This window comes from Magnolia sinica, chromosome 4 (assembly GCF_029962835.1).
Source record: "Magnolia sinica isolate HGM2019 chromosome 4, MsV1, whole genome shotgun sequence".
NCBI classification, from domain to species: Eukaryota; Viridiplantae; Streptophyta; class Magnoliopsida; order Magnoliales; family Magnoliaceae; genus Magnolia; species Magnolia sinica.
The window spans coordinates 101,087,041-101,099,693 of NC_080576.1; the positions used below are offsets into that span (position 1 = coordinate 101,087,041).

At 43.5% G+C, this 12,653-nt stretch overlaps 1 protein-coding gene across 3 annotated transcripts in view; it reads right to left on the reverse strand.

Annotated features, from left to right (window-relative positions):
* Positions 1-12,653, reverse strand: part of LOC131243526 (E3 ubiquitin-protein ligase UPL3-like) — a 30,491-nt gene that overhangs the window by 10,854 nt on the left and 6,984 nt on the right. For all 3 annotated transcript variants that reach the window (XM_058242939.1, XM_058242940.1, XM_058242941.1), the window contains exons 6-8: positions 2,697-2,945; positions 2,485-2,606; positions 569-1,997 (exon numbers count right to left, since the gene is read on the reverse strand). In XM_058242939.1, coding sequence (XP_058098922.1) covers positions 569-1,997; positions 2,485-2,606; positions 2,697-2,945 — 1,800 coding nt within the window. The remainder of the gene's footprint in view (positions 1-568; positions 1,998-2,484; positions 2,607-2,696; positions 2,946-12,653) is intronic.

The following is a 12,653-nucleotide window of genomic DNA, read 5'->3' on the forward strand; positions in this document are numbered from 1 at the left end:
TTGCATTGAAGTGGAGAACCATAGAATGGCTTCCCTATGTTTGACCCAAGCACATCTATGTGCATTAAAAACCCACAATGATAATGAAACACTGGCATTTCAAACTCACAAAGCATAACTAATTAGGGTTGTTGGAGTCAGGGCATAGCATGACAAATAAAGGTTCTGGAAGTCCAGAGAAGGGGACCCTAGGCTCCATAACAGCAAGCAACACTAACGAACTTTTACTGTTTATGCCTCTTCAACTAAAACAATCATAAATCTATTATTTTACAGATGACATGCTTTTTTACCCTATAGCATCTTAATTTTACTCGTTCTAGATTACTCGTTCTAGAACAGCCATACAATATTTCCATGTGCAGCCCTGCTTTTCTATATAAGCCCTCCAACCTCTTCCAAGGAAGAGATTTGAGGAGTGCCTACCAAATATTTTCGGAACAGTAGATTCTCCCTCCCTCCCTCCCTCCCTCCCCTGTTTATATGTAAACCACAAAGGGTAGAATTACCCTTGCTGAGATAAGCATTGAATGTAAAAAGAAGCAAAAGTTAGTAAAGTGACATATACCTCAGAGCTAAAGTCACCATCTGCAGGCTTCATTTGTTCATCTTTGTCCGAAGCAGCTTTTCTGCGTGCAGCATTTCTTGTTTGAGGTCCTCTTGCCTCATCATGAGCAGATTTCACAACAGCTTTCCCCTTCCCTTTAGATGAGCTTGCCTGTCCTTCATGTGGGTCCTTTCTACCTGCACCTCCTATTGTAACCGATGACCTAGATCTAGTCGTATGGCGACGACCCAAAGATGTGGGAACAGATGTGGAGGGTGACGGAGCACCAGCTGCAGCAGGTGTCACCCCAGGCTCAGTATTCCCAGTGGAAGACAAGGGCTTCTGGCCTGACTCCCCTCGCTGAACTCTCGGCCAAAGGAATTCTTCAACGGCTGCTAAGCTTGCCAGAGGATCAATGAGTACAACATTCGAAGAGTAGTCACGGAGAGATTTGTCACCTTGTGCTCTACATAGCCGCAGCTTGAACGGCTGAGATAATGCACTTAATCCCGAAGAGAGGCGTGTGTTTCCACCAGATGACCTGGATGAATGGCTCAGTACGACCGGGAACCTCTCCAAGGATGACAAAGCATTTTGAAGCTTTTGCACTAAGGTAGCCATAGGAGCTCCATTCCCTTCCTTGCTACCGGCAAGGAGGGCAACTGCAATAAATGACTTGAATCTTCTAAGTGCCTGTTGCCGGAGCTTGGGCAAGTTGGCTTCAGAGATTCTCTCCTTGGAAAAGGTCCCACAAGAAAAATAATTCAGCAAAGCGGCAACAACCCCACTACCAATGAACTCAAACGTGGATACACCATCTCCTTTGCTTAGCTCTGCCAGCATTTCAGATACAACTCCAACCAAGTGCTCCTCAGTATTAGCCGAAATATCTGTCAGGCGATGCACGGAAGCTTTAGATTTACCCTTTGATTTGGTCTTGAGATCATCAACACTGGCATTCAATTTCATACAAAGGTTTTTCAAACGCAGGAGATCATCCGTTACTCCGACTTCAGTTGCCCCAGGATTCGCAGGGAAATACTTGTCTTTGAAAGTTTTGGCGCAGGCACTGACTGTTGTACGGAGACTAGAATTAGCAGTGGGGACTTCAACTGAAGTCGGGGGCGAACATACACTTCCAGGTACAGAACTTTTGGATTCATCTAATGAGCTGCTGTCCATATTTGCACAACCAGTACGCCGTCGATAACGTCGAGAACGTGAAGAGCTTCCACATATAAAATCATTGTCTTTCTCTGTTGGAGACGCTTCTGCAGGAGCAGCATTTGAAGGATCTAAGAATATTAGTGTGTCTACTGCATGAACCACACCTTCTCTCACAAACATCTTAGAGAAAGTCCCAGGAAGCTTTTCCATGAGAATCTCAGCAATCTGAAGGGCAGGAATCAACACTTGCGGATCTTTCCATGCTAAAACACCTGCTAAGAAACTGGACAAGGAAAACAAAAATCAGACCATGGGTAAATTGAAATTGAGTTTCCTTAGTGTTACATCGCTGAGCCTGCTAGGCTACTCGAGTAAGTACGATCACCTTGAATTTGCTAGTGCTGCAGCGCAACAATGTAATTTCAGGTGACAGTTAGCCTCAATCCACTGTGCAGATCACCAATAAGTGGGACCCACTAGGTATGTGCCTTGCCACAAAAGTAAGGCCAGTTCTGTCATCAGGTGCACCGCACGGGTACATCAAATTAGACAGTTGGTCTTTCCTTTCTGTAGAACACCTGATGATTGTACCAACCTGACTTTTGGGCTAAGGCACATAAAATGCTTGGCGCATCAGATGAACGACGTGAATCTAAAACAAACAAGCTGTGTTGGCACATGTAAGGAGTGTAGGTTTTGAGTCACTGTGACATTCATAAGTCTTAGTAAAGAATAAAGAGGTCCTGCCAAGCAAAACATGATTGTGATACCTTGATATGTTGGTGACACTAAGTAAAGACCGTATCATATCAGCTGTGCTGAAATACATCAACTTGCCAATAACTGAGAGACACTTGTGACGAACTGGCCCATTAACACTTGATCCATATATCTGTTTTGCAAGAGAAAAAATAAAAGCTGTGATCAAACGATTTGAGAAAGAAGGCTGCACGGAGCAGCTGGGGGTGTTGGAAGCACAAACCTGTATTAGGACAGGAAGAAGGTCCATTCCAAACTGCTGCAGAAGTTCGGGTTGATCGTGCAATAATCTCTCACGAGCTGAAATCTCGGGTACAGTTCCATTAGCATCTTCTTGCTTCACAGAGCTGCCAGCAGGGGACTTCTTCGCAGCTGATCCTTTCATTAAAAAACTAGAGCAAGTTGGGAGGGAAATGGTTCCTTGAGGCAGTGGGGGGAGAAGCTCATCCGCAAGGTTCATAATCTCAAAAATCTATGTAATTAAATAAAAGTTAGATGAATTCAAAAGCTCGTGAAATAGAGAGCAGGATAGGTTCATAACTGTGCCGGTATTCACCATAAACCTTTTCCTTCTTATCGATTCACTATTTTCCATGCATAAATATGTATATTGCAAAGAATTATATATACTAAACATTTCAAATCAAGGATTCAGACATTCAAGCAAACTTGTTAAAGGCACATGTATCGAAAAAGCCGCTCGAGACTCTAGAGAATTAGATATGTTTATGGATAGGCCAGCCTGTGTTTTACTGTCATCAATGCTGATTTTGTCCTGCATTGATTTCTAGTGGTGGTTCAGTAAGCCGGAAGTCATGGGAAATATAATTCAGCTGGAAATGGTTATTTATTTCCTAATATAAAATTACAATATTAGTAGAAGTAAAACAGAACTAAGGAGAAAACAAGAGTACTTGTACATTCTCTGAAATTCTAAGTTCCATGGTGCTGAATCACATAATGGAATGTTTTAACCCATAAGTTTGGTGAGGAGAGCCCGTTGAGGAGCTAAGATTCTATTTCCATGGTGTGTAATCACAATCAATTCAGATGGAACCGCATCAGGTTGATTTTCAACATGTGGTGTGTCACAGACTCACGGGTTTTAAAGTTGCTTGTAGCATTCTAAGGGTTAGTGACTTGGTGTTCAGTGTATTATTATTAACCATTTTACATAATGGATTTTATACTGTTATAAATCAGAAAAGGGTCATTTCTAGATGTTTGTTTGTCTTGTCTGCCTATAATAGAAACTGAACACAACTGGTAAGGCAGCATTTTCTTGATCCTGATATGCATCATTCATGTTTCAAAAGGAGGGTGCATGCGAGGAGAGGTAAGCAACTAGCCAGGTGCTGGGTGATCTCATGCACATTGATCAAAATTCCACAGTTTGTATTTCGTCATGCATACATGTAAACCACCACTTTTTTCATGCTTTCATTTTCTTTTTGTTGTATTTCAATATGGCAAGCCCTAATTTACCAAACCATGCTTGATTTGTGTTCAATTGGGGCCCATTTGGTCAACTTTCAACAGGTCAAGCTGATTTTTTATTTTTTTGAAACGATGATAATTTATCACAATAAGACCAAAGGCCTAATGAATTACAAAAGAGAGAGAGAGAGAGAGAGAGAGGGCAAGACAAGAACTACAATATCACACAACTGACCTGCCACCATAGCCTTAGCTTGATGCAGGACATGAAAAATAACTATGATATGCAAGATCTCAGGCTGTAGATCAAACTAATTCAAAAACATTCACATAAAATTTCCACATCCCACACAAAAGTTCAAATATTCAAGCAAGAGGAATCTGTGTGGGTTCAGGCCTACACATGTTAGGGCTGGATCAATAAAAATTATGAGCCAAACAATACTCAAAGGGAAGTAAAACCCATCCACACATGCACAACAATCAGTCCCTAATCCAAGGGATTCACTAGTTTCAATTCAAAAAACCCAAGGAGGGGGGGGCAAACAAATTGAAATAACGCAATCGAGGGTTAGAGTTATGGATAAGAGGCATGAGAGAGATAAAATAGGCGAAAATTTTGAACATGGCGATAGTCCACACGCGCGGACAGCGGGCCAGGCCTAACTCATGTACGCAGGGGCCTGGCCGCAAGTGCGAGGGGGTCCCGAATGCAGAAAACGCCTCCTTGGCTCTGGTCAGCCAGGGGAGGGCTTCAAAACCCCCGAGTTTCGTGTCGATCGGACGCGCGGTCTGTGCGTGGTGCTTCGCCGAAGTTTTAGCTCTCCTACAGGACCTGATTCTGGAGTTCTGCTGAAGAAAGGAAAATTGTTGCAATAACGGACAGATTTGAAGTGCGGATGGTTGTAAGAGATGAGAAGCAGAGATAATAGAAGATGGGGACGAATCGGGATAAATGTAGCTTCGCACCACGGTATTAAGCCCTTCGATGAAGGAAGGGCTTCGCACCCGATTGGATTTCACAACTCAAGAACTCAAGAGAGTTTTAAAAAAAATAAATAAATAAATAAAACAGAATTTTTATTAATATTAAATGAGAATAAAAAACCTACAAGGGGGCTTATTTATAAGAAAACCATATACCTCAAAAACTCGCACCATGTGCACAACTTATTACTTGACGATAAAGTAATAAAAAATAATAACTAATCAAAGTAATCTAAACCGTCCATGATATTCTAAATAACATTAATAAGCAAGACCTAAAATATGAGATTAATCAGACTAGTGGGCCACGATCATGAGATGGTGGGCTTTATTTGACTATTAGGCCCACTCCAATGAACCAAAACTCAGTTTTCTAACTAGGAGACCCTCCCTGGACGTCGTCATCGATCCAGATTGACGGTGGGGCCCTCCTTCTCCTTGCGTACGTGCGTCGGGGGCGGCGTGCGTGTGCGTGTGCACGTGATGTCCCCATCAACTCTCCCCGGCTGCGAAGATTTCGCCATTGGCGAAACAAAACTCCTGAACCTCTACAAGATATCAAGATTAAGTCTCTGAAGCTCCTCCTCAGTGAGCCACGTGCTTTCTGAAGCTGGGCGTGACTTCCATTTAACCAGGTACTTCTGAAACTCACCGTCCGACGTTGATACTATCTGATGGTCCAGAATATCCTCTATTTCCTCTCTAGGTGTGAGAAGGTTAGGTATAAGAGGTAGAGGCTGGGAAGAAAAGTCGAGAAGAGGCCATGGGTCAAGGGACAGATCTGGAAAATCAGGATGGGTGGGCGAAGGGCTGGACAAAGTATCAATGGTCCCCTGAAAAGTAACTAGATCATCCACATTGAATGTGAACTAATTCCCATGGAAGGTAGAAGATCTACCACATACACATTGAAATCGTTTCATTTTATAATTTTGAAGGGTCCGGCACTATGCGCGTGTAATTTACGAGCGGCCCCCTAATGATACCGCTCAGGCCAAATGCGGACCATCACAGAGTCCCCTACATTGAATTCCTTGAAACATTTATGCTGGTCTGCAGAAAATTTGTAATGTTCATTACTAGTAGTGATCTTTCGCCTGATTTCTTGATGCAATGAACGAATGTGATGCGCAAAAGACTCTGTAGACTCTGACGGCCTATGAGACAATGACATAGGGACAAGATAAGAATCCTAGGCTTAGAACCAGTAACGACTTCAAAAGGACTTATACCTGTGGACCTATTGACAAAACTATTGAATGTAAACTCGGATATAGGTAGTATGGTGTCCTATGTCCCGGTGTGCGCCCCCACTAAACATCTGAGCAAACTTCCTAAGCTCCTATTGATCACCTCAATCTGACCATCGGTCTAAGGGTGGTAGGCAGAAGAAAATTGGAGCCTAGTGTTCATCATGTGCCATAGTGTCTTCCAAAAGTAACTCATGAATCGCACATCCCGGTCCGACTCTATGGTTTTTGGTAACCCATGCAATTTGACAACCTCACTAAATAACAGCTTCGCAACATGAGATACGTCGAAGGTCGAACAAGGAATGAAGTGAGCCATTTTAGAAAAACGTTCCACAACAAATATGGAATCGTGTTTCCGAATAGTCTTAGGAAGTCCAAGCACGAAGTCCATATTGATGTCCTGCCAAAGGATGAATGGGACTGGCAAAGGTGTGTATAATCTTGTGTTTTGTTTCCTTTGTTTTACCAGTTGACAAGTACGGCATTGCCATATAATTTTGGCCACGTCTCACCTGAAGCTTGGCCAATGAAACCTATCCTCCACTAGGGCAATGGTCTTGTCTCGATCAAAATGACTCGCGACCCCTCCTGAATGTAACTCCCAGACAAGAAAATCGTGGAGGGAGGTGCGTGGTATGCACAAGCGGTCACTCCTAAACAAATACCCCATCTAAAATCAAGTATTCACTGCTAGCTCCTAACGGACTCTCTAACAACGACGCGTACACAACTCCAAAATCTGGACACTCAGAATAGTCTTCTTTGATGCGCTCGAAGCCCATACTTCAACGCTTATGGAATTGAGTAACGCGACTCGACAACTCAACGTGTCAGCGGGCTTATTCTCTACACCGGCCTTGTGCTTAAGCACAAAAGTGTACTCTTTAAGAAATTGAACCCACTTGGCATGCCTAGGGTTTAATTTCGTATGAGAGTTTAGATATCTCAAGGCCTCGTGATCTAAGAATAAGACGAAATTTCAAACATTCAAGCAAGGGGAATCTGTACGGGTCCAGGCCTACACATGTTAGGTCTAGATCAATAAAAATTATGAGCCAAACGATACTCAAAGGAAAGTAAAACTCATCCACACATGCACAACAATCAGTCCATAATCCAAGGGATTCACCAGTTTCAGTTTAGAGAATCCTAGGATTAGAAGAAAAAAAAAAATGGGGGGCAAATTGAAATAACGCAATTTAGGGTTAAAGTTATGGATAAGAGGCATGAGAGAGATAAAATAGGCGGAAATTTTGAACATGACGATAGTCCACACGCGCGGACAGCGGGCCAGGCCTAACTCATGTGCGCAGGGGCCTGGCTGCACGTGCAAGGGGGTCCCGAATGCGGAAAACGCCTCCTTAGCTCTGGTTAGCCAGGGGAGGGCTTCAAAACCCCCGAGTTTCGTGTCGATCGGACGCGCGGTCTGTGCGTGGTACTCCGCCGAAGTTTTAGCCCTCCTGCAAGACCTAATTCTGGAGTTCTACTGAAGAGAGGAAAATTGCTGCAATAACGGACAGATTTGAAGTGCGGATGGTTGTAAGAGATGAAAAGCAGAGATAATAGAAGATGGGGACGAATCGGGATAAATGTAGTTTCGCACCACGGTATTTAGCTCTTCGATGAAGGAAGGGTTTCGCACCCAATTGGATTTCACAACTCAAGAACTCAAGAGAGTAGGAAAAAAAAAAAAAAACAGAATTTTTATTTATATTAAATGAGAATAAAAAACCTATAAGGGGGCCTATTTATAAGAAAATCATATACCTCAAAAACTCGTGCCATGTGCGCAACTTATTACTTGGCGATAAAGTAATAAAAAATAATAACTAATCAAAGTAATCTAAACCGTCCATGATATTCTAAATAACATTAATAAGCAAGACCTAAAATATGAGATTAATCAGACTAGTGGGCCACAATCATGAGAACCCATGATGGGATTTATTTGACTATTAGGCCCACTCCAATAAACCAAAACTCAGTCTTCTAACTAGGAGGCCCTCCCTAGACGTTGTCATCGATCCAGATTGATGGTGGAGCCCTCCTTCTCCTTGCGTACCTGCGTCGGGGGCTGCGTGCGTGTGCATGTGCACGTGATGTCCCAATCAACTCTCCCCGGCTGTGAAGATTTCGCCATTGGCGAAACAAAACTCCTGAACCTCTACAAGATGTCAAGATCAAGTTGCTGAAGCTCCTCCTCAATGAGCCACGTGCCTTCTGAAGCTGGGCGTGACTTCCATTTAACCAGATACTTCTGAAACTCACCGTCCGACGTTGATACTATCTGATGGTCCAGAATATCCTCTATTTCCTCTCTAGGTGTGGGAAGATTATGTATGAGAGGTAGAGGCTGGGAAGAAAAGTCGGGAAGAGGCCATGGGTCAAGGGACAGATCTGGAAAATCAGGATGGGAGGGCAAAGGGCTAGACAAAGTATCAATAGTCCCCTGAAAAGTAACTAGATCATCCACATTGAATGTGAACTAATTCCCATGGAAGGTGGAAGATCTACCACATACACATTGAGACCGTTTCATTTTATAATTTTGAAGGGTCCAGCGCTATGCGCGTGTAATTTACGAGCGATCCCCTAATGATACCGCTCGGGCCTAATGTAGACCATCACAGAGTCCCCTACATTGAATTCTTTGAAACGTTTATGCTGGTCTGCAGAAAATTTATAATGTTCATTACTAGTAGTGATCTTTCGTCTGATTTCTTGATGCAATGAATGAATGTGATGCACAAAAGACTCTGTAGACTCTGACGGCCTATGGGACAATGACATAGGGATAAGATAAGATTCCTGGGCTTATAACCAGTAACGACTTCAAAAGGACTTATACCTGTGGACCTATTGACAAAACTATTGAATGCAAACTCGGATATAAGTAGTATGGTGTCCCATGTCCCGGTGTGCGCCCCCACTAAACATCTGAGTAAACTTCCTAAGCTCCTATTGATCACCTCAGTCTGACCATCGGTCTAAGGGTGGTAGGCAGAAGCAAATTGGAGCCTAGTGTTCATCATGTGCCATAGTGTCTTCCGAAAGTAACTCATGAATCGCACGTCCCGATCCGACTCTATGGTTTTTAGTAACCCATGCAATTTGACGGGCACGGCACACGGGCTCATACTCTCTCGAATGAAACCCTTCTCTAGGAGTTCATCAATCTGCCTCTTCAACTCAACGTGCTCCTTGGGGTTCATTCTGTAATGCGGGAGGTTTGGTAGAGTCGCTCCAGGAGTTAAATCAATGGCATGTTGTATATCCTTCATAGGGGGAAGCTCATTCGGTAGATCATCAGGAAAGACATCACGAAATTCATGCGCTACCTGAATGGCCTCAGTGGGTAACTCTACGCTAGCATCTGGTACACTCTCCCTAGCCGCAAGGGCGTATGTTATCGAGTTCGCCTCCATTTCTCACTCAAAGTCCTTGGCATTTAGAATATGGAGTCGTTTGGACTTGGACTTCGATTCCTTCAATTCTTTTGAGCCGCTCGCACCACTCTGTGTGGTGGACTCCTTTCCAGTCGTGTTATTGGGTGGCAATGGATTTACCTGGACCTTTTTGCCCTCAAACCAGAATGTATACACATTCGAACAACCAAATATGGTAACATCCCTATCATAGAGTCACGGTCTACCCAGAATAATATGGCGAACATCCATGGGAACAACATCACACCAAAGTGTGTCTTTATATGATCCAAACTAAATAGGAACAGGACAACACTGCGAGACTGGAATGGACGTTTCATCAACCCAGGAGACTCTATAGGGTTAAGGATGGGCTTCCAGCTTCAAGCTCAAACAGCTCAAAGTGCTAGTCGATGCCACATTGGCACAACTAGCACTATCCACGATCATCTTACAGCTCTTTTCTCCACATTTTGCATAAGAATAGAAGATCGTGTTGCGGTATCAATCATCAGTATTTTTGGCCTGAGCCAAGGCGCAAAGCACAATTGCGAGGGTTGCAAACTCTTGCGCTCCCTCTTCCTCATCACTAAGGGTTTCTACTGGTTCATAGTTTTCCTCTTCACTGTCACTCTCTGGGGGCACTTCTACTTGCCCATCAAAAAGAATACTTTGGTGCCCTCTTTCGTGCCGCACTGGTGGGCAAAGTGACCAAACCCCTAACACCTAAAACACCTAGTTGCCCCACTTCCACGTGAACTAAACCCGACAATCTCTTTACCCTAATCATCATTGGGCCTGGACTGAGAACTGTTGGAAGGTTTGTTTTGGTATCTAGTGTGAAGTTTAGCCCCAGAGGGGTTGGCCTTAGTACTAGAATCGCGAAAGTCAAACCGCATTCCCACAGATGCTTTGAGGTATTGCTCGACGTCTAACACTACTTGATACAATTGTTCAATGGTGTCTATGTCTTTAGTGAGTAATTCTCTCCTAATGTCAGGACGGAGACCCGTTTTAAAGCGAGCAAGGGTGAATACGGGATCCTGATCAACCTCGCAACGGGTCAAGTACTCTTCGAATTTCTCAATATATCAGCAACACTCATGGAACCCTATCGAAGAGACAGTCATTCCTCAATCAACCGCAAGCGATAAGAGAAAGGGATGTACTTCTCTTTAAGCATTTCTTTCATTTCTCCTCAATGGACTATTAGGAGCTCTCTCACTATTTCTTTCTTTCGCTCTACTGTCGCCCAAAACCTCTTTGCTTGATCCACAAGCTTTATCTTGGCAAATCGGACTCGACGAGCATCCGACGTGTCATACCACTCAAAATAGTGGTCCGTATCCGCTAACCAATCTAGAAAGGCTTTAAGGTCCAAGTGGCCATCAAACATAGGGGCATCTACTCTAACTCCCTTGAGGAATTGCACATCTGGGTCATATTGATCATGATGTCCCTCGCGGGGTGGGTGCACGGGTGCGCGCCCATGACCAATTCCTTGGCCACACCCATTCCTTGGCCTAACCTCCTAACCACCTGTCTGAGATTGAGCAACTTCCCCAATGGTGGGGTTTGCCCCGAGGGAGGCCTCTAGTTGGGTAACGCGCACATTAAACTGCTCAAGGCGTTGGTCCATGCATTGTTCCAAGCGCTTACCCAAAGAATCAACCTGCTGGGTCAACTTGTTCATAGATTCTTGCAATTGCTCCATGTTTAGTGTAGGGTGAAAGCCAAAACCACGAACCGTACACGTGGGCATACAATTACTAACTCAACCTAAGGACCTTCTACTGCGACAATATGCGTCTAAATGAAACTAAATGATCCTATGGGACTTTATATGGGGAAAACCACACAATGTCACTAAAATCAGCAATATAGCTATTAAAATAAAGGGATAACAGAAAATTTCCAGCAATGTGAGTTGCTTTCTGTTAACAGAAATTTCAGCAGCTTATATCAGGATTTATGGATCTCTAAACAACTATATGTGATGAGACTTGATGTATGATGGACATAAACAAACTAAACCCTAAACATGTGATGTATTCCCCTATAAGAACCCTAAGCTCTGATACCAAATTCGATGCAGGACATGAAAATTAACTATGATATGCAAGATCTCAGGCTGTAGATCAAACTAATTCAGAAACATTTGCATAAATTTTCCACATCCCACACAAAAGTTCAAATATTCAAGCAAGGGGAATTTGTGCAGGTCCAGGCCTACAGATGTTAGGGCTGGATCAATAAAACTTATGAGCCAAACGATACTCAAAGGGAAGTAAAACTCATCCACACATGCACAGCAATCAGTCCCTAATCCAAGGGATTCACCGGTTTCAATTTAGATAACCCTCGGATTAGAAAAAAAAAAAAAAGGGCAAACAAATTAAAATAACGCAATCTAGAGTTAGGGTTATGGAAAAGAGGTATGAGAGAGAAAATAGACAAAAATTCTGAACCTGGCGATAGTCTACACGCGCGGACAGCGGGTCAGGCCTGACGCACATGCGCAGGGGCCTGGTTGCACGTGCGAGGAGGTCCCGAATGCGGAAAACGTCTCCTTGTCTCTGGTCGGCCAGGAGAGGGCTTCAAAACCCCCAAGTTTCGTGTCGATCAGACCGCGGTCTGTGCGTGGTGCTCCGCCAAAGTTTCAGCCTTCCTACAAGACCTAATTCTGGAGTTCTGCTAAAGAGGGAAAATTTGCTGCAATAACGGACAGATTTGAAGTGCGGATGGTTGTAGGAGATGAGAAGCAAAGATGGTAGAGGATGGGGACAAATCGAAATAAATGTGGCTTCGCACCACGGTAGTCAGCCCTTCGATAAAGGGAGGGCTTCGCACCCAATTGGATTTCCACAACTCAAGAACTCAGAGGAGTAGGGAAAGAAAAAAAACGTAGAATTTTTATTAATTTGCAATGAGAATAGAAAACCTACAAGGGGACCTATTTATAAGAAAACCCTATACCCCAAAAACTCGTGCCATGTGCGCAATCTATTACTTGGTGATGAAATAATAAAAAATAATAACTAATCAAAATAGTCTAAACTGTCCATGATATTCTAAATA